Source organism: Nyctibius grandis, chromosome 15, assembly GCF_013368605.1.
Source record: "Nyctibius grandis isolate bNycGra1 chromosome 15, bNycGra1.pri, whole genome shotgun sequence".
In the NCBI taxonomy this organism is placed as follows: domain Eukaryota; kingdom Metazoa; phylum Chordata; class Aves; order Nyctibiiformes; family Nyctibiidae; genus Nyctibius; species Nyctibius grandis.
This window is the reverse complement of record NC_090672.1, coordinates 12,958,925-12,983,588: the sequence shown is the minus strand read 5'-3', so window position 1 is coordinate 12,983,588 and position 24,664 is coordinate 12,958,925. Positions and strand designations below refer to the sequence as shown.

At 49.4% G+C, this 24,664-nt stretch overlaps 1 protein-coding gene across 3 annotated transcripts in view; it reads right to left on the bottom strand.

Moving 5' to 3' along the window:
• TBC1D16 (TBC1 domain family member 16) overlaps positions 1-24,664 on the bottom strand; it is a 30,940-nt gene that overhangs the window by 1,906 nt on the left and 4,370 nt on the right. For 2 of the 3 annotated variants that reach the window (XM_068413132.1, XM_068413131.1), the window contains exons 2-10: positions 21,776-22,011; positions 20,111-20,741; positions 6,284-6,481; positions 5,584-5,731; positions 4,354-4,521; positions 3,520-3,668; positions 2,586-2,720; positions 1,292-1,478; positions 22-201 (exon numbers count right to left, since the gene is read on the bottom strand). In XM_068413132.1, coding sequence (XP_068269233.1) covers positions 22-201; positions 1,292-1,478; positions 2,586-2,720; positions 3,520-3,668; positions 4,354-4,521; positions 5,584-5,731; positions 6,284-6,481; positions 20,111-20,741; positions 21,776-21,953 — 1,974 coding nt within the window. In that variant the 5' untranslated portion in view covers positions 21,954-22,011. The remainder of the gene's footprint in view (positions 1-21; positions 202-1,291; positions 1,479-2,585; positions 2,721-3,519; positions 3,669-4,353; positions 4,522-5,583; positions 5,732-6,283; positions 6,482-20,110; positions 20,742-21,775; positions 22,012-24,664) is intronic. The other variant, XM_068413135.1, reaches the window with a different exon arrangement.

Genomic DNA, 24,664 nt, shown 5'->3' with positions numbered 1-24,664 from the left:
GCCCGTCGCCCGCTCTCTAACCTGGTAGTGAGCCCAGCACGCCTCCCACATACGCAAAGCCTCAGCCTCTGGAAATTCACGTTTGAAACAGAGGAGGATCCAACGGTGACAGAAAAGCATCTGCAGGCCATCCTCTCCCAGGGAAGAAAGGTGCTGGTAGAAGCGCGGGTGCATGAGCCGCAGCAGCTCTCGCAGGTACATCTGGAAAAGACGCTCTGAGCTGAGCCGCTGCCACCGCGCAGGGACCCACCACCCCGGGCCAGAGCCAGGCCCCTGCAGCGCTGCCCGCCCTGCTCTGCTCTCACAAAAAGCTCCACTTTATGGCTGGTTTATTACAGCACAGCCAGGAGCACGCTTGGATCTATCACTAAGGGCCAGAGCTCACAGGCCGTGGCAGCTATTTCACAAGGAAGGACGGAGGGTGAAAAGAAAATCCCACGACAGCTACAATGGGGAAAGAAAGAAAGGGAGAGATTCAGGCTGAGGAAAGCGGCCAGAGCCTTAAAAACCAGAGAAAAGAAAGGACACCGCTATCTCTGGCGATATTTCATTTCAATAGAGGCCAAGCAATACAGAAAGCCTGACTCTACAGGCACATTCAGTGCCTAAATCTGTACCTTAACCAACTGCACCTCACCAGCAGCCTCCCAGGGGGTTTCCACCACAAGCTTTAAATTGTGGTAAAACCCAGACAGGATTGTTCAGATTTAGAATGGATTTTTCAGGATCTTAACCAGAAAACAATTGACATTCATGTTAAAATCTAAGAAGTTTCCATTTTTAAACAAGATCACCTTATTTTAAGAAACTCTGCCAGATATATAAGGCTTTTCATTTGGACATAATTTAGAAAATCTACTAAAAACGTTAAGACTTTAAAAAAAACCCACAAAGAAGAGGGCTGCAACTCAATCAACTCCTTTGCCTCACTCACACCAAATGCCCCAGAATCAGGACAAAACCAACCAAGTGTTCTTCACTGCCTGAAAGAAGGGCAAAGAAAAGGCAAGCAGCATCCTAAATACATTTGTTCATAAGAGACTCCTTGAATCAGCACCCTTTAGCACAGCCAAGGTAACTTTACTCTGACAATTTATTGGCTATAACTGCCTCTGGAGTGCCCCAATCACCCAGGATTAATTTTATTCATCAGGTATTTTGTGGCTTTGGAGTGTTGTTCAGCACGCTGGAACCCAACAGCCCAGGTTACTGCCTTATGGCATTCTTCTCCCGTGACTGGGGAGAGGAGACGCTAAGACAGGAGCAAGGGGAGCTCCGCGTGCAGCCTCACCAGCTGTTTCTCCATATCCTCATCCCGGGGCGAGCTGATGAAGATCGTGTTCTGCATCAATCCTACAAAGCACCAGAAAGTATCTGACTCATCCAGGACCTCTGCCAGGAGTGGGGCAACCAGGTCGGACATCCCCTGGGAGTATCCAATTGTTGGGTTAAATGCTGCATAGTTCAGCAAGATCCTCCTGGAGAAGAGACGCAAGCGGAGAGGTGAGACACGGAGAGGGCACAACGCAGCTGAGCACCTTCTACCCCAGCTCCCACCATCCAGGCTGAGTCAGGCAAAGTGCAAACCAGACCCCTCCTGCCACCTAAGAGATTAACTTGCAATTGCACCCGGAGGCTTGTGACTGTTTGAGCACCTGCGCAGCACGTTGCATCCCACAGAATCGCCTTCCCTAGAAGAACTATATCTAGAAGCACAACAAAGACACACTAATGCTACACCTCACTGGAACTCTCCTTATTTTTTAGGATTACAACAATTTGCATCGATCCAGAGAGGCTCCTGGATGGGCAACAAGTACTCTGAACAGCATGCGGCAGCCTAAGACAATGGATTTGAACACAACTCCTCAGGCTCCTGCTTTCCAGCCGCAGTGCAGCCCACGGGGAGGAGGGCAGTAGCAACAAGTGACCCCGTTCGTCTCAGGTACAGACACACAACCCTACTGTGAGGTGCTTTAACACATACAGATAAACCCTGCTGCAAACATCAGTCCAGTGAAATAAACTCCAGGAGAAGGTTTCACATACACAGACACCAAAATATAAAAAGAAAATGAGAATTTAAGAAGTCTAAGAGGAAAGAAATGAAGGGCCCACGGGAAAGGAGTGCTGATGCCTGCCCATCCACGAGGCTCCAAGCCATACTGTCAGGTGAAATCCAACTGTTTTGTAGGCACACGTTTGCAAGTCACACACCCATGAAGCAGACCCCAGTGTGCTCGTCCTCCACCCCATCAGGAGAACTACAGACCCAAGCAACAGCCCACAACCTGCTGCAGCACCCGCGACCCTCCCATAGCCACGGCAGGCTCATGGCTCTTGTACGCAGGGAAGCCAGGCGATGGGAGCAGGGTCGTGATATCAAGAAGTCAACGGCTGAAGCAGCAGTGAAAGCACTGGGGAAGAAGTGCTTGTTTCTGCATCACTTGGTACCAGGCACCACATGCACGGTGCTCTTCTGCGCTCCCAGGGCAGCGACCGAGGCAGCCTGGGCCAGGGAGACTTATTGACTTCTCTATACGTTCAGTAGGACACGTTTGGGACACTAGAATCAAACACCTCACCTCATAGTTTCCACATTCGGGTTGTTCTCCCCTCGAAAGAACTGGTTGCTGCGGTCAGTCCTCACCACGTCTTTGTCTACTGTGAACTGCACTTTACGCCAAAAATCCTTCTGTTCATCTGGAGTCATCGAAAGCCTGAAAATTGAGCAGCAACAGGAGTACGTTGCCAAGAGAGGAAGATGATTGCCACAAGGAACAAAGCCTTATTTCACTTTAGTTTTCAGAGAAAAACTACTCCTCTACAGAGTAGAGGAGTTTTCTCATCACCTGAAAAACAGACAAGCAGGTCTGTCCGGAACAGCAGATTTTCTGTCCAAGCAGATTACTAGAAGGAGCCTCCTGGGTTATAAATGGGATGCCATGGTGTGTTTTCTATGATAAACTCTACTTCAGAAGCAGTCGGACTCTGCTGTCCACTGCTCCTTGTGGGTGGCACACCAGAACTCACCACTCTCTTTTCATTGTCTCCTAATTAATACTACTACTGTCCCTCTCCAGCTTACATGTACCCACAACTAGTTTACAACGTACAGTTCTTGCAGTAATAACTTCCTTCAATTAGATATCGCTTCTTCTTCCCTATTTTTACATCCAGATATCTTTATAAAGAAATATAGGATCCCATTTTCACCTTCAGTGTTGTAAACCAAGCATGCTGAGCTTGTAGTCTTGCCTGAGAGATAAGCTTCCCTACGTGGTACTGACGAGCCTAGTGAGACGATATTTGAGCTGTATGGTATTAGCTCCAGACCCTCAAGAGGTCAGCTCTGCCTGATACACCTCCTGTACCATCCCTCTCGCTTCTCCACTCCAATCAGCTTCTCCTGAAGCGAGAGAGGCAGAGACTCCGTACGTCACCAGTGGCATCACTGCGACATCAGGCAGTAATCTCATCAAGGGGGATGAGCAGGAGAGGATGAAGCTGCTCTGTTACCTTTTCTCCTGGATCTCAAAGTATTCTTTCCTCTTCTGCAGCCTCAGTGCCTCCCTCTCTTCAGAGGTGGACTCGTAGCTGTAGTAGTGCAGCAGAAAGGGCCACACCTCCCCACGGATGGAAATATCAATCCCACCAAAGAAAATGGCCTGGAAGAAGGAGCAGAAGTTATGACTGGTACAGTTTTCCCAAAACAGCAACAAGAAACTGCCCACTACTAGGCTTTGGTGGCTCTGCAGTTCTCTCCTGACAAGTGACGCCTTGATTCAAGCTCCTGCAATTTGCACATGTTTAGAGGGAAAGTGCTGGCCTTCTATTCCCAGACGAGACACAAATCGGGCTCATTTCAATGTCAATAACCCCCCCTGGAGAGGCTCTATGATTAACGTGTCGTTCTCATGTCACGGCTTAATCCCCAATCTTGGAGACACTGCATTTCACTGCAAACTTCTCTCTCAGGACCCGCACCCAGTGCTCTCCCAAGCCCCGCATTATTGCATACGGTAATCTCGATTTTCCTTTCTGTGATTTGTTCACACTGCATTTTGCAAACACGTCTGGCACTGGGCACTTTGGTTTCCTAACTCCAACGGGCAGCAGAAGCCAGACGGCTCGCCCTCCTCGGGCAGGGAGATGCTCTCCCACCCTGCCTGGGGCAGACTCATCTGCAGCCCCAGCAAGACCTCCAGCCAAGCGCTCTACACCAGTCTTTATACTATCAAGCACCCACTTCTTGCCCCCAGCACGAAAGCAAACTCTTGTGGCTTCCACCTGGGGACTCGCACTCTGCGGCAGGAGAGGAAGGACCCAAACCAGAGCAGCCCCCCCTCTCACCTTCTGCAGCTTGTACTCCTCTTCCACCTGCCCGGATCCGTTCAGGTGATGGAGCCACGCCGACACATCGAGACGCTTGTAGGTGTTCTCCTCCGGGTGGGTTTCCGAGGACGGCAGCTTGGGGCGGCGGATGGAGAACTGCATACATGTTTTCTCATCAGTCAGCTGCTGAGCGGGGGAAAACAAACCAGAAAACTGGAGGCAGGAGCCAGAGAGAGCAGCAGAGTATGAAACGCAGCAATCTTCAGAGCAGGAAAACCTTTTTGCACGGTTCGTGTAGGACTAAGCACCAAGGCACTGCACTTGGGGAGGGTTGTTTTTTTTTTTAAATTTGAACCATCACAATAGCAAGAGTGATTAGAATAATTAAAAATCTGGGTACCACAAACCAGCTTCATCTTCAAAAAATATTGTTTCTATTCCTCCCCCAGTCTTATCCCTGACCTGAAACTGAATTAATGCTGCTTACAGCAAAACTTCGCCCTGCCAGGAATGCCTGCAATAAATTACATATGATTGGCCATATACAAAGGGATTGCTGTTAGGCAAGCAGGGAACTGCACTGCCAGGCTCTCTAAGGGCACTCATGATCCCAGTGCAAGACTGCAGCTGACATTTAATTTAAAAATCAAAGGTTGTTCAATGCAAAAAGTGAGCCCATGCGACCATAATAAGAAAAGCAGCAGGGGGCTCTGTGGGAAGGATGGAAATTTAAAAATCGCTGTTTCTAATAAGCACATACAGTATCTTAAACAGATAATTAAAGAGCTCTTATCACATTTGTATGTAGATTGAACAAAATATGGCAAGATGCCTTGTCAAAACATCCTCCAATGCAGTGTGCTACGCTTCACAAAATGGATGAAAGACTGACAGAATTCCAGACCTACCACTGCGGATTTCCCAGCCACCTCACACGCCTAAAGCACAGTGCTGACCTGTCGGGTTACCGTGTCTGGCAAAACAACCACCTAAGCAGGTCTTCTGGATTATCTTCCCCCAGAGCCCACAGGCGGAACAGGAATGGATGAGGATAAGCAAGTACAGCAGAGACCTCGCGTCCAACTCGCCGTTGCATCCTAAGCTACACCCAACTCACTGTAGCTTTCTGCCTGACTTGGTGACATGAACTCAGAGCTCCACTTCTCCAACACACTCCCCTGGGTAAAAACCTAAGTGTGAAACATCCGTGGAAAGCCCCTCTTTGCCCCATGGACCTTGCTCAGGTACCTGGTCCTTGAGATGGGTCTCTGTGCAGTACTTCCATTGCTGGAACACCTCGGACAGTTTATCCAGGCCACCGTGGTGAAAATGGAAGATCTTGTACTGGCTCTCCCTGCTCGCCACAACCAGCTGTCCACACGTGCATGCCTCATCGCTGTGGGACAAAACAGCGGGGGGAACAACCTGTGGTTATTGCCCAGGATGAGGAGGGGCCCCGCGGGAAGGGGGAACAGCAGGTGAGAGAGGGTGGAAAGCAAATCACAAAGAAGTGTAGCACCAAGTTGCCCCTTAAAACAGGGCACAGGGGTAATTTTACAGTTCTGGGACTTGATGATCCTTATGGGTCGCTTCCAACTTGAGATATTCAATGACTCTATGACATGGCCATAGTGACCATTTTCCCCAAGAAGCTCCACTCGTAGGAGAAAGTGCCATAGATAAAGAGATGTTTTCCACACCTCCAGGTTATTTTAAACATGTTTGGTAAGACAGCTCAGAGCAACCTTTACCTCACTAAGGAAAAAAAATCCTTTTAGGCCCCATAACTGTAATTCAGAGGCTCTCCTGGGAAAGGCTGACACTTGCTTTCCTGGAGACAACTGTTAGGGAAAGACTTCCAAGGAGGACTGCAGAAGCCACCTGCCCCCAGAGCCCTGTGTGCGCTGATGCAGAGCGCACACAGATATCACACACAATAATACGTTACCTAAAGAAGAGGCGTAGGGATCTCATTTGTCCCAGGTCCACTCTGAAGACACCACAGACCTGCTCGAGGGCAAACACTTTCTGCTGTTCATCCCATCTGGTGCTCTGCGTTTGCCCATTATTCTCCTGGAACTGGGCACTGGTGTCGAGGCTGGAGGCAGAGCTGGTGGAGCAGGTCATGCGATTGTCACACGTGTCCCTGCAGACAAGAGCGTGGAGAAGAAAGCCCCGCAAGACATCAGCCGAAGACGACTGCAGTTACATGCAATAGCCACGGATGCTTCAAGTTAAAAACCCTTCGACAGAGCCCTGAAATTGGAATTCAGCGCAGGTCTAAGGAGTCAACAGCCGACAGCCCACATAAGAGATTAAATTATTTTATTTAAAATAACTCCCTACTGTCCCAACAAATGGTCCTGGTTTTGGTCTGTTCCTAAATTGCACATGGGACTGGGAAGAGCCAAAACCATTTTGATAAGGCAAAATGAAGCAGCCCAGCGTGGGAACAGCCCAGACTGCTCCCAGGAACGGCCCGTCCCCTGCTCCTCCATCGCAGGGCAGAGGAGTCTGGGGAGCAGTACAGCAGGGACCTGCCTGCCCTCCAGCCCACACCGCAGAGCCCCGACCTGCAGGACCCCTTCAAACCATTATGCCTCTGGGATTGATGACCCCTTGGGATGGAAAATGTTGGGCCATTGGAAAAACACGACTGCAGAGGCCCAGGTGCTCAACAGGCTGCTTCAGCAGCTCCGGCAGCAGGCGGTGAGGAACGTCCAAAGGAAGAGACTTCTGCCCCACAGCTCAAGCAACCTCTGCTTGCAGCTCAGCTGCTCTGTGCCCGGCTGGGGACAGGAGGAGAGAGCGCAGTCAGACCGCAGCGTGGACTAGGGATCTCATCTGGCACATCCCCTCTGTGCCCAGGAAGGTCCAAAGATGTTTCCCCTGAACTCGAGTTTCCCGTTACGCCTTTGCAGGTGGACCCGACAAGCCTGGACTCACGTGTATAAACTTCAGACAAATGGTTTCCACTCGCAAACTTGCAACTTCGGAGAGTTACGGAGAGGGAAATCACACACGAGCTCTTTAACCCACAAAGCAAAGTGAACCCAACCGTTTTCCAATACACCAGGAGCTCTCCGCGCCCCAGATATTTATCTTTAAGAGTAAACTGAGTTTAGATTAAAAAAACCCACATGCCCACCACCAGCCCCGATCCCAAAAGAAAAATATCACTGCTTTGAGAATTAAGTGAATCTGAAACTGTGACCCCTTGATTCTTAAAAAGGCCAATACATGTGAACAATCTCAGCGCAAGCTCTGAATGGGTTCCGCTGTGAAATCAGGGTTTGCAAAACAAGGCAAGTAGCAGGTATAAAGACAGCCCCCTGCAATGCCACTTTATGCAATGTTTTCTAATCCGCTTATCTAACAATGTAGGCACTGAACGCTGAAAATCACACACTCAGCATGCATCTGCAGCACACCACATCAGTATGCTTTCCAAGCCCGGCTACGGTGCCTCTTCCATAGGGACAAGCCTTATTTGCAGCATCTACCCATGGTTCAGGTCATTGCGTCCCAATGGACAGGTCCCCGGACATCCCAGTTAGTTGTGGGTTAAATTTTTAACCCAGCCCCTGCGAGCCACCCAGTTCAAATGTAGGACTCAAAACCTTAGCGCCCACACGCATGGGAAACAACCCCCGAGCCCCCTTCTCTAGCCCTGCAGCATTATGTAGATGAGAAAAAGTCTGGTTTACTTTCAGCTAAAGAGCGGCTTCGCTACGCTGTCCGTGAGGTTCTGGTGCTTCGAGTTTCTGAAAGAAAGCATCAAAGCAGAGCTCACACTCAAGAGGTTGAGATCTTAGAAGCGACACGGTAATATCGCCACGTGAGCAGGGACCACACGACATGCCCAAACTCACTCAAAGAGAAAGGGCAGCAGTTTTTCTAGGGCAGACACTGGGATACTTCCAGTCTCACAAGCGCAGCTACACACCATCACCTGCACCTTGTGAATTTCTCCGTGAAAATTGTACTGGCCTTTGTGAAAAGTCAGGCGTTACTCTGATAAAGCTGCAAATATAACGCTTTCCTACAACATTCAGTATCTCATGGTAATGCAGAAGTAATAGGAGTCGTGGTATGAGACACTTGTGCTGGACTGCTTGCTATAAGCAGCTGGTATTTATGGAGCAACACTTCATAACAGCCACAGCTGGTTACACAGGATTTTCCTGGAAGAGATGACTCAAACCAGCTCAAAGACTAAGCAGAGGCAACCAATTTTCTAAAACTCCTGCAAAGACGAACTGGTCTGTACGACAAAGGGCTGGAAGACGGGTTGGCTGTGAGCATCCTGCGGTCCCCTCGTCCCAGAGGCCAACGTGCCTGTTCTTCAAGAGCATCATCTCAAACACCAGCGTCAGAGAGACGACTGCCAAGAAATGAGAGTTACCCGTAGAGCTGGGCAGGCTCCCGGGAACCGTGTAGCTCCTCGGTGCAGAATGCTATCGCCAGCTGCAGCTCCTGCTACGTAACCAAAATCTGCTTCAGATACACAAGCAGCTACCCGAAAACTCCGAGGCTGGAGAGGCCAGTCACAAAGGTGCTGGCAGTGTTGTATTTTCTGGAAATGCTTCTTCGAGACAAATGTTTACAGTTCATGTTTAGCCATGAATTACAAGCTTGCACACGCATCCAACACACACGGACGCGCTCTGAAGCAATGCGTGTAAGTGGATTTACCCTTGCTGGAGAGCAGAAAGCCAGCGAGCATAAGCACAGTGCCTCAGAGTGTGCAGCCCGGGGAAACTCCAATGTTTTCACTGATGTAGAGGGTGAAATCTGAAAGAGACATCTGTGCACCCCATGCCCTTCAGAGAGGTCGATAAACACACACATTCATACACAGTACAGATGCAGTGAGTGTACCACCTCATACGCTGGTGCACGCTTAGTCACTGTGGAAATTAAGAAAAAAACCTCACTGTGTTTAAAATTACTTTTTCCTGTTTATACTGATTGAAAAAAAATGGAAAAGATTCTAATCTGTTGGACTACTTTTCAAAAAAAATCTGAATACTGAGATCATTCTGTACTTAAATAATAACAAGTAGTACGATCAATGCTAATTTTGTGGATTTGGGGTAGTCCCCTAAATATGCACATAAGATACACAGATGCAAGGGAAGAATTCTCCAACTTCTTATTTATCAAAGTCAGACTATTATATGTTAGAGAAGGATTTATACCAGAGTGCCCTGCAAAAGCAGGGAGCTGAAGCACTGCAAGGCAAATAGCTGGAGGAACATTCCAGAGAGACTTTGAGTTGTAGGATCCAGGAAAAACAAAGCGCCAGCTAGTATAGAGCGCTGCTCGGCAAAACACGGGAACAAGTGCCACGGTGCAGGGGAATGAAAGGGACAGGGGAAAAAAAAATAAGGAGGATTAGCAAAACCTGAGGCAGGAAACCCATGGACATACTCACGATTTCACTTAAGCCTTCTCCCCTTACTGAAGTCCCATGACTCTTCCGCCTCAAAATACATCTCGTTCTTGCCCGTGAGCAAGACCAGGTGGTGATGGATTTTCTCCACTCAACAACCAACTCCAGCAATCAGCCGTATCCACATTCCTCACGCTTTTGTAGCCCGTAAGAAAGCACGCGCTTGCGTAAGGCAGCCCCCGTCCTCCGCCCACCGCCCGGGAGCTCCACATGCCCACCCCGAGGAGGTCACCCGCTTGGCAAGCGAGACCTTCGGCGGGCAGTAACGTCGTACTGGGACCGAACTCACTGTTCAGTCGAAGCGTTTGTACACACCTACAGCACAGAGAGAGATAAAAGCAATTACTATTTCTGTTATAGAGCCAGGGTAGAGACCTGCACCAATTACACGGGCAGACTACTTCAGCAACAAAGATCTAATAACTCATTTTACGACACGATGTGACAATTGTAATTATAAGAGGGAGAGGGGCTGAAGATCACAGCCGTGATGTGGCAGTTACCGAAGCTGTCAGCACACGCCACCCAGAGCCAAACCCTCCTCAGCCGGCTCTCCATCGCCATCGCCCTGAGCACACCTTCACTAATGACAGCTTTCCTCACAGCCCGAGCTACTCCTGCACGCTGCCTTGTGAAGCATCATTTACAGACAATAAGTATCACCATAATGTATGAGCATCCATGTAATGGGAATTACACGCCCCTTTTCCTCCCCAGGGGTTCGCATTTCTCTGTTTCTCCACTGTTCCCCACAGGCACTGACCTTCTAGGTCCTTCTCCTTTCCAGCAAGGTGAAACAGCTCATGGCAGCATTGGCTGCCTAAAACGTCTAAGACAGATAGTTTCAAATAAATAATCCATCAAGAAAAGTTCAAAGCTGCCCTGAAATACGTAAAAATTTAGTGTAGTGACTGTACAAAGTGAGGTAACATCAGGCAGCTGGAACCCAAATCTATTGTTCTGATTTTAAAAAGTGTCCTTGACTATATCCATATATTATGAATTGTGAAACATGCTGACTTCGGTGACGTATGAAAAGAAAACAGATCGGTAATTTGGGATTAAAAGAGATTTGTTGCAATATTTCTGGTCGTTCCGAGTGGGGTCGCAGAGAAGGACTGGAAGGACATCGCGGGATGGCACCAGCTTCCCCGGGAGTGCAACGCTGCAGCCACACCAGCTACTTCCATCTGACCAGCACACACGAGGAACTAGGTTAAGAATTGTGCTAAATTCACCCTTTGGCTGAAAATACTTGGAACTTGCAGTTCCTTTGCCTCAGACAGCCTGAACAGACTCGACTGACGCTGACCTTGGTGAACAGGGAAAAAGGCGTTAGTCTGGATGAAAGCCTAAGCAGAATTTCTGGAATTAAATGTCAAAACATCCTCGTGTGGAAGCGTTTCTATACTCTGCAAACACTCGTGGAAACAAACCCAACAATTCTTCCCGTTTGTTAGGGAAACCTGTGAAAAACTGCCCAGGACGTCACAGTACAAAGTACACGAATGTCAACATGGGCTTTCCAAAAGCTTGTTCCACAGGCTTCCCATTGATCTGTTTGCTTTCAAAACATAAATTTCCCCGCATTGAACTGCACTAAATGCTATTTAGTAGCTAATTAACTTTCTGTGCTGAAAACCTCCTGTAATTGCACTTCTTTCACCTTTTTTAGCCCGTGTCCCCCAGGGAACCGGAGCTGTCCTACGGCATTTGTTCTGCTCATTTCTATCTCACGGGCACAAGTTCCTTCCTGACACCGGGCTGCCAATCACGGCTGCAGAGGTCACTGGAGACCAAATTAGGAGCACTCTGCCTCTGACAAACTTGCTTTGCTTAGCTTGCTGTAAAGGGAAAATAAAAGGTTATGAAAAATAATTGTATGCTTTCACGCTCGGCACCAGGAAGGAGAATGAACAGCACTTCTAAAAGTCAGGGTGTTATTGTTAGTCACTCTTCTTATTGTTAATGTTATTAATATATTCAAAGAACAAGCTGTTTACATCTTAAAAGCGCTGGGATCCCTCCCTCTCCCCGAGCAGGAAAGGAGCAGAAGGTGGTTCTTGGTCACCGGCCGTCTACGCGCTGGCCACCTCACCGGCACGCGCTGCGGGGCGGGCAGCAACTTCTGCAGCCACGCTCTGACCTTGGGCTGTAGCAGCAAGTTCACGGTCAGGGACATGGCTCTGAACTAACATCGACTCTGCCAACGCAGGCTGGAGAAATAAAACATTTTCACACAACGAAACGAGGGACTTGAGGAAACCCGATTATGCAGCTTTGCCTTCTGATAGGCGTAATTGGTTTGTCCTTGAGAAATAAAGATCAAAACAATTTGTTGTGCTTTACGGGGCTATTGCAGTCTGCTTTTACAGCCCAGGTAGGACACGCAGCGTCCGCACTGCTGCCAGCTCGTCGCCCCAAATCTGGGCAGAAAAAAGCCGACCCGGCGCCCCGGGCTGACCCACCCCTGCGGCAGCGCTGGGTGCTGCCTCCGGCCTCCGCCGAGCGAGAAGCCTCGCGACACTGGGGGCTTTGTTGCCCTCGCTCATTCCTCCCAGCCCTCGTGGCCCGAAGGGAAGCCGAGCGATTTCAGCCAGCGAGAGGGAGCATTAGAAAAACAGCCCCGCTCCCCTCCAAAGGGTTCCCCCCAACTGCTGTGAATTCAACCAAAATAAACTGAGAATTCTTGAGTTAATTATTTTGAATGTAAATGGGAAGGGGAAAAAAAAAAACCCAGAAGTTTGTAGTGAATTGACGTGTGCTTTAATCTCTTTTACCCAATCAACGTCTGGAATGTGACACACGGACACCTTCCGCTAAGAGACAAGCGACCTGTTTTTCACCGATGAGACTTCCAGACAGGTGGAGGCTACTTAGGGAAAACCCAAGCAAGGATTTTCTCTGTGACTTCTTGTTGCAGTGAGGTAGCGGGGGCAGAATGAGCAGTTCGATGCTTATGAATAAAATACACATAGCTCCCGAGAAGCCAAACACAACAAATCATTTAAAGCCGAGCGTAGGCTGCTCAATGATGCAAATGTTACCTTCGTTTGAAGGAAGGAAAATATTCCGAAAGCTGAATGGCAGATTTTTACAATCCATATTGAGAAGGGGCACCTCATGCCCAGGCTTTAGCTCATTAATAAATCAATCGAAATGCAACACTTAAAAAAAAAAAAATTCCTTAGATGGAAAAAGTGATTTCTCAGCAAAGCTCCAAAAAGAATGTTTGCTTTTCAGCCTATACCAGGCTGGAAAAGGGGACCTTTCTTACCAGTGTTTATTTTATATTTAAAATCAATGATTTATTTTGCTTTTTTCTTTCAGTTCTATCCATGCAAAAATAAAACTCTACACTAATTATGCTAATTACAATCAAGCCTTCAAAACCCCGGTCCCTTGAAAGCCCTGAAGATTACCTTTGTTCTTATATTCTTGGCTCTAAGCAGTGAACTGGGAATTTCAGGGGGACTTTTTACCGACAAAGTTAACCAACTCCCTGGGCTCGGCGCTGCCGCTGCCCCAGCATTAGCGGAGCCAACACCACCCAGAGAGAATTTCCCTGTTTCCACAAGACAATGCGGGTTTCCCAAGGGCAGAGCTTTCTTCAAGTAGCAGAAAAGGGAGAGGAAAAAGGCGAGCGGAGCGAGAGCATGTTTCAGAGTTATTGTAAACGCTTAATGCTGTTATAATTGCGAGGACCGAGCCAAGATGACAGAGACCATGCAGATTTATTTGCATATACTGTTGTACTTTGAGAGGGGACATGCTCTTTATTTTGATCCAGTTAACGCAATTCTTCCCTCACAAAGCTATGGATACCCGCCAGCACCATTTATCTCCACTCTCAATTAGGATTTCTGGGCGTTACGATCGTATAAATAAGTAACAGAAGAAATGCAAGAATATCCTGGGCGAAGGCCCTTTATTGCAGTGCCTCCGGAGGGAACGGCCCCCGGTGGGTTCGCCTCCGCTCCCGCCTTGCCCGTGGACGGGGAGGGCGGCCTGGGGACCAGGCCCCCCGCGCTCCCGGGAAATTCAGACGAGCCCACGGCGTAATTTTCTGTAAATCGTTCTGTTTCGTTGCAATTATACAAGTGAGGAGCACTGGGACGGAGCCACCCCCCCTCAGCCCGGCTGCACGGGGGGTGCAGCGCTGTCCCTGCCCCGGGGCACAGCGGGGGGCGAGGCGGGCGGGCCCCCACCTTCACCAGCGCTGCCCGAGGGGCGGGCGGGCGGCAGGGCCGGGGGGGCCGAACCGGGGGGGGCCGGCAAGGCCGGGGGGGCCGAACCGGGGGGGGGCCGAGCCCGGGGGGGGTCGAACCGGGGGGGCCGGGCCGGGCGCGGGGCGAGCGGCCGCCGGTGAGCGCCGCTGGGCAGAGCCCGCCCCCTGGCGGCCGCGCCGCGCAGGCCGCCCGGCCCCGCTCCCACGGCCCCGGCCCCGGCCCCACGGCCCAGGCCCCACGGCTCCGGTCCCACGGCCCCACGGCCCCAAGGCCCCGGTCCCACGGCTCCGGTCCCACGGCCCAGGCCCCGGCCCCACGGCCCCACGAGAGCGCAGCCGGGCCCGAAGCAGGGGTCCGAGCTTCCCCGGCCTCGTAAGCAAACCAGAACAACGCCTGGCGCCCCAGAAACCTGGGGGAACAAAGCGGTTCCTCGCTGTCCCTCCGTCGCTCCTGCGGCCCTGGGATCTCTCCCTCAGGCACCACCCGCTCTCCTCACTGCCTGTTCCTCCCCTGAAATCCCAAATAAAGAGCGTCACACCGCCGCTAGCTGTGACACCTGATCTCGAGTTAGCTGTCACTATTTTCTTCCACAGAAATCTGGCAGCGAACCAATGGAGGGAAAACCCAAACCTGCTATAATTAATGTTCTTGCTGTTCAAATATTTATATAAAGCAAGATAGAGCCGTGTGCCTCCGCCATCTCTTGGATCTGTCCAACCTTCTCAACTTTGCAGCTGGTAACAACTTTAACTGATTACACAGCATCGCTGACAGCAAAGGCCAGCTCCTCTTCCCAGTACCCGGCTCCATGCAGACCACCTGAAAGTACCGCCTTAGATGAAGTTTACACCTACCCACGACTCAAAGAGAAGGGAAAAAGGACTGTCCTTCTGATGGAAGAAGGATTTGGGGATATTTTTTTCCTGGGCATGGGTTTGGGTACAAGTGGAATTGCGTGCTTTGGTGTCTTACATCATAAATCGCATCCTGGAGCCTGATCCAGAAGTAGCGAGGCAACCCATGCACTCATCCCCACGGCTGAAAGCATCAAAAGTGAGATAGCATGACACAAGATGCTGCAAGAAGTTACAGGAGATTTGGAGGTCTGTGACCAATTCCCCCGGTTCTAAGAATATAATCACTTCTGTTACAACAGCAATTAATTCCCAACCTCTTGACGACTCCAGAGCTCCTGCCAGTTCACACTAATTTCAGCTCATTTCCCCCATAATTTTGCCTCCTGTTTATTCTGCAGAGGTCTGAGCAGCACTAAGCCTTTCAGGTGAGCTGCCAAAACAACATGATGCAACACCGTACGCTCTGTTACCACCCGCTCCTGCAGCTGCTGCCACCCTCCGCAACGCTGCGCCTCCGCTCCCCCGTGAGAAGGTAATTTACTGATTAGCTCCCTGGGAAGAGGCTTAACAACAGGATGTGCAACACATCTGTAAAAATTGCATCAACTGCGAGGCCAGAGGAGTTTTTCCTTGTGTTGTGTGCTTTGCCTCGACTCTCTGTAACAGTTCTGCTACGTGAATTCATGTCTGCTGAAGAACATGGGAACTGTACCATTGTTTAGCTCCATTATGAAAATGTTTCATTATTTTTATGATTGGCGGCTAAAATTATCCCCTTCTTATAAAAGACATTTCTTTCTTGCATTGATATCCATGACCGCAGTGGTCACATCGCTTCTGCTTGCCCTTTGCAGCAAGCGCTGTGGAAGCACAAGCTGGCGTCTATCCCGTCACCTGCGGGACTGTTCACAGAGCTCCAGCCTCTGGCCAGATGTTGCCCCAAGCTCCACTCGTACGATTCCACCACCGAGGCTTCTCACTCCAAATTCTGCCTGTATCGAACAACATCCCAACCTGGAGCTAGTGAGGGAACCAGTGCCAGCATTTATTTGTCCTCTTCAGCATTTTTGGATGGTGCTGGTCAGGTAACAGCAGGTTATCACTGAAGAGCCTTATCAGCCCTACCACCCATCGCTCGGGAAAGCTCCTGTTAACCAGGGATCACTCTGGCACGGCACATAAAAAAACCCAAAGCAAATCCCCCCTTACAGAGCACTAAGTTCTTCTGCAACTGATTGGTATAGATCTGATGTCATGGTCAGTTAAAATAACTTTAGAAGCATCGGCTGAAAGACATTATTTAGGTGTCAGATGCTATTTGGTCGCCAGGATGTAACAAAAGGCTTTTAGTTTCACTTTACTGATGGGGAAAATGGAAGCCGAGTAATTTAGCAGGGCGGCAGCAAGCCAAGGCTGGGTGCAGAGTACAGTTGTCCTGAATCAGTGCCCTTCAGACCACGAGGCAAATGTTTCCTGACACACAGCAACCAACAGTGACAGAGGAGAAGCGGAACAGAATGGAACAATTTTATTTCCAGTCTCCCTCCTTTCCTACAGAAATGCAATGACAAAGCCACTATCAATACAGGCATTTCTCACATTAGCTGATGTGCTTCCTCCCTGCAGGAACCACGTACTATGAGCAGAAAGGGGCCCCCAAAGTTACCGAGGACACAAAAACCAAGAGAGCAAAGCCACCTTTCCACCAGAGATGGGTGCACTACGCAGAAGTGCCAGGCTTGTCTAAAAAGAGAAGCAAGAATGTGTGCGCTGGTGATGGGACACTCCCCTAGCTCCTAGCCTGAGGAACTGTGTAAATGGGAGGAAAGCATTGACTGCTGCATGGGATCCCTGGCAGCCTTTCAAACTGAGAAGCAAAGAGGAAAAAAAACAAAAAACAATGGATAAGTTTTTATTTCCTTATGTTCTACAAGGCGAATTGTTGACTTAAAATGACTGACTTGTTGTGCAACTCAAAGGCTTCCAAGCCTACCTCCCTTCTCCCCCCCTGCCCCTGCTCCGCACACACCGGGGTGTGTTTGTTGGCTCCCTTCTGCCCAGGAGGCCAGGCCACCTTCTCAGAGGATGCTCCAAGAGGCATAGGGGACTTGTGACTCCTGGTCATAGGGGTATCTTGGCAAGCAGCTTGCTGAGCCCCTGATCTCATCTGATTCAAGTCTACGTCTACGTCCTAATTCTTCCACAATGTCACATTTTTCCATTTCCAATATCTAATTGCAGGTAAAGAAAGATGGTTGGACTGAAACCCCCATGCAATGCACTGCTTCGGCTTCTGAAACAACCACGGGGGAAAGCAGAGTTGTCTTTACAACAGCTCCCCAATACAGAGGGACATAACCAGAAACATTCGTTCCTCTTCGCAGGGAGGAGGTGGTGACCGGGGGGTAGGGAGGGAAAAAGAGTTGAAACAATCTGCCAGCAGCACGAACTTTGTTCGCACTCCAATTCTGGCTCAGATGGGAAGCAGCCAGCATAAAAAAAAAAACCTTAAGAAACAAGGAAGCTGTTCTCATGCTTGTAGTGACTTCTGAAACAGCATCCCCCGCCCCCCAAACGCTGGATGAACGCAGGAAATAAGAGAACGCTTTTTTGACGAGACTTTTTCAAAGCATTCTGTGCAAAATCTCTGCCTGAAACAGTTTGTATGATCCTGCAGATATCATGCAAGGGGGGTCTATGGGGAAGAGAAAACTGGCATAAAAAACGGACACACTGGACAAAAGCCTTTCAAGTCCGAAGGCCCAAACAATGAAAGGTCTGTTTTATTAATCTGCTGCAAATTTTGAGTGCTGCATACACCGTACGGGGCTTCCAGACTGGTGCTGGAGGAGTTAAAAAACAAAGAAAAAAAGGAAAAGAGAAGAACAGGTTCCCAGGCCCAGGAGCAGCGTGTTGGCAAGGCCAGGCTCTGGGCTGCCGGAGCTGCGGGCCCTCGGCAGCAGGTGAGGAAAGCTGGCACAGGGCTTGTCCGAGCCAAGCCAACTGCAGGGAGATGCTGCGTGAATTCGCAGGCAAGGCAGAGAAGATGCAACAAACTCTATTTCCTTCCTTCCCCGACGCTGGGAGCAGCTCAGGGCATCAGCGTTGCACAACAGTTAAACCACAAGGCTCCTCGGTGCCCGGCTGCTGCCAGCACCTTCTGCACCAGCTCCTCTCCCGGCGCAAAAGCTCTCCGAGACGCTGCATGCCTGGACAGCACGTGGCCTGGCAGCCCAGGCCAAGGACTGGGATCGCCCCAGGATGGGTTCAACCTCCCAGTTTTCAGCAGTTAGGACTTTATTCTGAACGTGTCCCTCGCTACTCCCTCTTCTAACCACTACAGCGGGGACAATGACCCCTTACTCGGGGTGTGCAGGTAAACCGGGCCACAGCTGAGGCCACAGCTTCCCCCCCCACACGGAAAGACAGGAACGTTTTTCCTTTAAAAATCTTACTGTTAGATCTCAGAAATGTTCACGCAAGCATTTTAATTATACTTTATTTACCAAAAAAATGCTTAAAAAACCAAGCCCCCAAAGCTTCACTTTTTTCAGTGATAGAGACAGGCCAAACACACAGATTGCCAGGGCTGCTTCAAGGGAAAAAAAATTTACACACCTTAAACAAACAGAGGCTTTGGTGGCAGAGGATTTGGGGGTTTTCTGTTCTTTTTAAGTCAAGGCCAAGAAATTTCTAAACCAACACGACATTCTCTGAAAGTGGAGGCAACTAAAGCTTCAACGCCCCAGCAGTAGCCCAGTGCTAGGACACAACCTGAACGGGACAAAAAGCTGAGGAACCAACAAAATGAAGCCAGTTATTAGGAATGATATTTAATCAGGCAAAGGCCCCTCTGTAAAATTTTTTCAAGGTGTGTTTCGTGACATTGATGTAGTTTCCAAAGTCGTCTACATTCCTATTAACAGTTGTCAAAAAAAGACTGTCAGGCATCATATTTGGAGAGCTAAAAGGGACACTGTCAAACTGACATCGTTCAACACTATTTGGAAACCAAAGGCCCACGCTGGGCACCCTGCAGCTGCTTTGCAACGCCCCTCTGCAGCCAGGGGAGAGCTGTGGTGGGATGGGACGGAAGGGACAGAGGGGACAGCCATGCTGCCCTGGCCCAGGCGCTGCTCAAGCCCCTGCCCACCCAGCTGCTGCAGAGCTCCAGCCCAGAAAACCCCCTGGGCTTGCAGTTAATTGGAAGCATACTGCTAGGACACATATCAAATGCAAAGCTGATACAAGTCTGAGATCACCGCCCTGAAGTGTTTTAAAATGTCCAGAGAGAGCTGAATCAATTAGAATACTTCCTTCACAAACCTTGTTCTCACTGGCATTCTCTGGGCTTGAGATTAGCCCAGAAAATAAAGAGGCAAAATCTCTTCAAATGTCAAGTCTTAATGTGGTCTGTGCATTGCTGACACGCAAAAAGGAGAACTCGTTTTTCTTATTTCAGGCGTAGTTTCCAAGTTGAGCTATAGCCTTAAAAACCAGCCCCATGGTGCTCCGTGGAGGCAGCACACCCATCCTCCCCAAGGTGGAAATGAGTGATACACTGCACAGAACACAGGCCAGAAAGCCAGGAGCATGGTGTGCCAATACAGCACCCGACATAGGCATCCCACTGTTCGTTATTCCCTCACCAAGGTGCTCTCTTTCCCCTATGTGGAGTTTATTGCAGATGCCACTGAGAAGTGTTGCCATTTAGATACACCAGTGTTGACTAAAATACCCAGGTTAAGCATGCAAGAATTAATATTTATACGTCTTAAGTGGGACCATGTTCTGAACACCAGCAAAACAAGCTCGTACATGCAGACTTCATGTCAACACCGTGCCTTGAAGAGACACCCATGGCTCAGAGGAAGTCAGACAGACACTTTGATGTGGCTCCGTAAGAAGTAACTAGCATATCTCCTCAGCAGAGCCAATTAGACCAACAAAGGACCTTTTTAATTTAGTAATGCTGCTTCCAGGGCTCAAGACAGTTCACCTGAAAGACTGTACGTGTACAGCCCTGCATGTTTGGGGCCAGGGTTCACTGAGCAGAAGCAGGACTGGCCGGCAAACGATTTCCTATAAATTATACAGGTGTCTGCAGGAAGCCTGAAGCAAGAATATTCAGCTCAATGCCACTGTGATGCTTCTCAGTTTCCTTCAGCATCTCCAAGCCCAGCCACCTGCACCCCAGCTATGCACCCAGAAACTGGAGAAGAGGATGCACTCACCTGCTCTCGTTATCCATAAACACAGAACTACTGCTTTTCCCGAGGGCTTCACTAATGGGCGAGAGGCAGAAGGGGGAAGAGAAGGCATCAGAATCAGAGTCAAAAGTACTGTCCCTGCTCACGTCGTCAGCAGACAGCTCCAAGGAGCCCTCGTCCTCCCCCGGCTCTGGCCTGCAGTCCAGACCTTCCTCCGTCCCCTCCACCGACAGCTCCGACCTGTTCTGCTCCTCCTGAGAACTGATTGTCGATAGGATTCCTGAGTCACTGCGGGCAGGCGGGGGGGACCGGCGGGGGCCGTCGGCCGCGGGGCAGCACTGGGAGAGCTTCTCCCCTTCCGAAGAGGGGGAGCTGATGGAAGCCACATCTTTCACAAGCTGTGACACAGTCAAGATGTCCTCTCCTTTCAGGATCCCTGCCCCTCTCTGCTCCGTGGGGGAAGCCGGCCGGACAGTGCCGAAACCCTGAGTGTGGCGGCTGCGTTTGCGGGGAGCTTTACGGACAGGGGAGCTCTCAGGGGTGATATAGCGCAGGGCTTCCTCGTCCTGCCTCTGGATGCGGGAGTTTGGCACCCAGGCAAGGATGAGTGTGGTTCCGAGCAGCTCATCTTTCTCCATGTACAAGCACAAATAGCCTTCGAGAGAGCAAAAAGAGCAATCAGTTATGACACGGATTTATTCTAAGGAATCTGCATAAGCCTGAAATTTGCCCTTCCCCATCTCCCCCGGCTTCACCACCATTACACATGGGCAAAACAAACCCTTTTATTTACCAGGAGAGGATTCTGCCAAATGAATTCTGGAGTGCTCAACATTATTCAGTACTTACAAATAATTTCAAGCCTGCATATGGCTTTTGAATAGTCTAAATTCCCTCTGGCCTAAGTGGACATAGAAATGACATGCAAGTACTTCACCTTCCTGGACGGATTACTAATCAAGAGTAAATGCTGAAATATGTTGCCACATGAAAAACTTCTACTGTTAGTTAAACCATTTCAAGTGCCAGCTAAACATTTCTTTCTCAAGAATATTTACCTTAGTGTAGCTAAAGGGCTACAATTTTCATGGAAAGCCAATAGAAAAAAAGAGTCACACACACAAGAAGGGAAGAGTGGGTCAATGTTCACTGAATAATTAGTTTTGTGAAGCTAAGCCAGTAGCCACGGCTCTCTTTGATGAGAACATGAAAGAGCGCAGCAGCAGATGAGAATAAAGGCACAGGGCAGTATTTATCTTCATTTGCTCCAGTGCATGCAGCCACAATCAGGTTTTCCTTCTTTTCCCTTTACCAATGGTTCTTGAGGCCACTCTAGCAATGACAGCTACAAAAAGATACTTGGCTTTCCTGAACGATATATGTATTTGAAAGAGCAACAGAAGTTACTGTCCTCAAATAACAACTGTCCATCTTCTGGCAATACAAAAGGACTTACTAAAACAGGTAAATCCATGCTAGACCAGAAGAGAAAGGAGAAATAGCATCAATTTTCCTACTAAAAGAAGAGCTTGTGGATGGCTTTCCTTAGTCCTCCATGAGACGGCCTTGCCCTGTCCCCCACTGGCACCTCGTCATTCTTTAGAGCCCAAGATGGAGAATTTGATACAAACACACACCCCAGGAGAGAGAAAAAAGAGTGAGTGAGCAGTGTCTGCAACACCCTGTCACCTGGATGATGCTCCCCGATGCCTTGCAGCAGCTCAGGTGGGTGGACACAGACATTGTTCTTAGAGTAGATAATCTCCCCATCGAGTACGGAAGATGGACCGCTGCTGCCACCAGGATTCAGGGTCAGGAGGTCGGAGGCTTTTGAAGAGGCACGTCGGAGGAGTCGCCCCAGAGACATCGCCAAGGAAATGTTTCCATCATCTGTCAGCTTTAATCAGGAGCCAAATTCAGAAGATCTGCCAAGAAGGAGGAAAGAAGAGTGTTAGAACAAATTAATGACAGCACAGCACATGCCTACCACTGTCTGAGGAGGAGGAGGTCTCCCATCAACTGCTGCATCAATCTTACAGCTCAGGCAAGAGCCTCCAAATGCTCTGGATCCATAACATCACCTCTACGTTTTAAAGGTGCTGAACTACAGAATCCCGGGATGTTTTTATCTGCAACAAAGAAATATGAAGGCAGCAAAAAACCACATTTTAATAGTTACTGTGGGGAGGAAACAGAAAAGTAATGCTTGTCACTGAAAACTGCCCATTAAGGGAATAGCTCAGCGACACAGAGCTGCCCGATGTATCACTGTCCTGGGGATGTCAAAGAGAGTCAGAGGAGACCCTGGGGGATTCCTTCAGCACAGAAAAACTGCTGAGACCATGACATTAAACAAGGGGCTGCTGCTTCATCCACAGTAACCACTGATCTCCAAAAAAGCATTAATCAAAACAAGTTCATCTTGTGCTTATCAATTTTTGGCATAATCTTGCCGTGTGTTTGAGGTTTTTGGGTTGGCTTTTTTGTTTTGCTTTGTTTTTTTTAGCAGCGATGGTTAAATAGAGCTTTTTCAGAGATAAGTGGCAAGAGACCCATGTTGAACAGAGTGGGCAGACTCCAACAGCAGCGTATAGCACGCCAACTCAAGGCAACACTTCATCTATCAATAGGTAACTTCAGCTGACTGTGGAGTATGATCCCCAACTGATCACCGAGTAAGCCTTGTACTCAAACAAGACGTGCTCCTCATCGGGGCTGTTCATGAGGAGCTCTACAGCAAATCCAGAGGGGTTACCCAAGCTACAAACTATTTAGCAGACAGATTAGGAAGAAGACTTGATGTGTTGAAACAGCAAGTGGCTCTTGCACAAAGCAATCCCACAGACAGCCCAACACAACTCAATGCCAAGCAGGCTCTACCTGCTGGTAATGTCCCTAGCTGGGAAGCAGACCATCAGAGGCACGGCAGCTTCTGTTCTGCCAAAAGTACACGAGGAGTGAAACATCTACTTCTGTTCCTTTGTATTTACACGCCCTTGCTTGCTCGTGAACAGGCCAGTCCGACCTAGCATGCACCACACATTGCCATGGTGCCAGGTCCAGGGCAGCGCATGGAGAGACCAGCTCAGCATGTTCCCTGTGACAAGTCCCACACCACGCTCCGCAGAGCGTGCAACGGGGTAGCCAGAAACAAACAGAAAAGCAGAGAGGCCCTTGTACTGTCAGAGGCACTGTATGCAGGAAACATTGAGGAGCCTAAAGCAAGCATGGTCAGACACTGAAGAGCTCTGATTTCTTTAAACACTGTTTTAACGGTATCTCCAGACAAACGAGGAAGCGAGAAGGCAGAGAGGGCAAACAGAAACCGGCGCTTCCCAAAGAGTGGAGTGAAACCTGCAGGGGAGGAAAATAGCTGTCCTGACTCTGACAGATTTGTACATACAGAAGGTTGCAAATGGGACTGCCAAGTAGCTGCCAGAGCCTTCGTTACAGGACAAACTATTGGTTTAACTGGCACTCGCTAGATTTGTCAGCTTCAATCACAGCAGAAATGGTTTCTGCGTTTCAGTCTTTGCCGGAACTCGAGGGAGAAGCCTCAACCCTGCTACGTACCGTGCCCAGCAAGTGTTTAGGATAAGAGAATTACTTTGCAAGTCCTTAGCACGTGTATCTCCTTCTAGAGCCAAATACAACATGTATCTTCACAACTCAGCCCAAAAAAACCAAACACCAGTGGAGCCATATGCTCGTTCTGGTCCAGATCATCAAAAAACACCGTACTGTTTCAGGCTCTGGGTTACATCTTGGAGAAAGTCACTTGCCTCAATCACACTTAAAGAGCAAGTCACCCTTCCTCTCATTGCACCTTGCAAGAATGTGAAGACATGAAAGACAGTAAACTCTGCCGCAATTCTTCCTTCCCACCACCAAGTTACAACACACCATTTCAACACAGCGTTGAGGGAGTCTGAAGCAGTGATGCACAGCAAGCTGTACGGCATCAGAAGCCCTCGGCCTCCGGCACAGCTGAAGAGGCTCATCTGTTGCCACAACATTTTGTAGGCAGCACGGTCTGCTCAGCTATGCCCCGTTGCTGCCCAGCCTGAAGCCAGACTGGATGGCCAGGCCTTTAGTCAGCGATCTCATCAGAACTCTAAAAGCACAAAACCTGCTTATGCAAAGGAGGAAGGTGGCCCCAGGTGGCTGCGGCTGTTGACCAGGGAATGCTTCCTCAGAAAACACGAGTGAGCTTTTCCTACTAAAAAATGCTGCTCCATCCAGCAGATGGAGACGCAGGTATGAACCAAGAGCTTGTGGGATGTCCTGCTGCAGCTCCCCAGGGGTTCTCAGGAACACAGGCAGAGGTGCAGGACTCCTCTGCCAACAAAGGCAACATTTAATTAGCTTTTACCTAGCAGAGAAAGAACAAAGCAACAGGTAAGAGATCAAAAGCTGCTCCCTGGAAAGCAGGAGGAATTTAAAGGGAAAGATCACTTTGATCCTGCAGAACACCTGGTGCTTCAGCACTGCCTGGACGGCGCTGCAGGGACGCACACGCATACGCTGCTTGGGCAGAGGAAAGAAAAATACGACAGGAGATGAAGAATACGGTGTCCT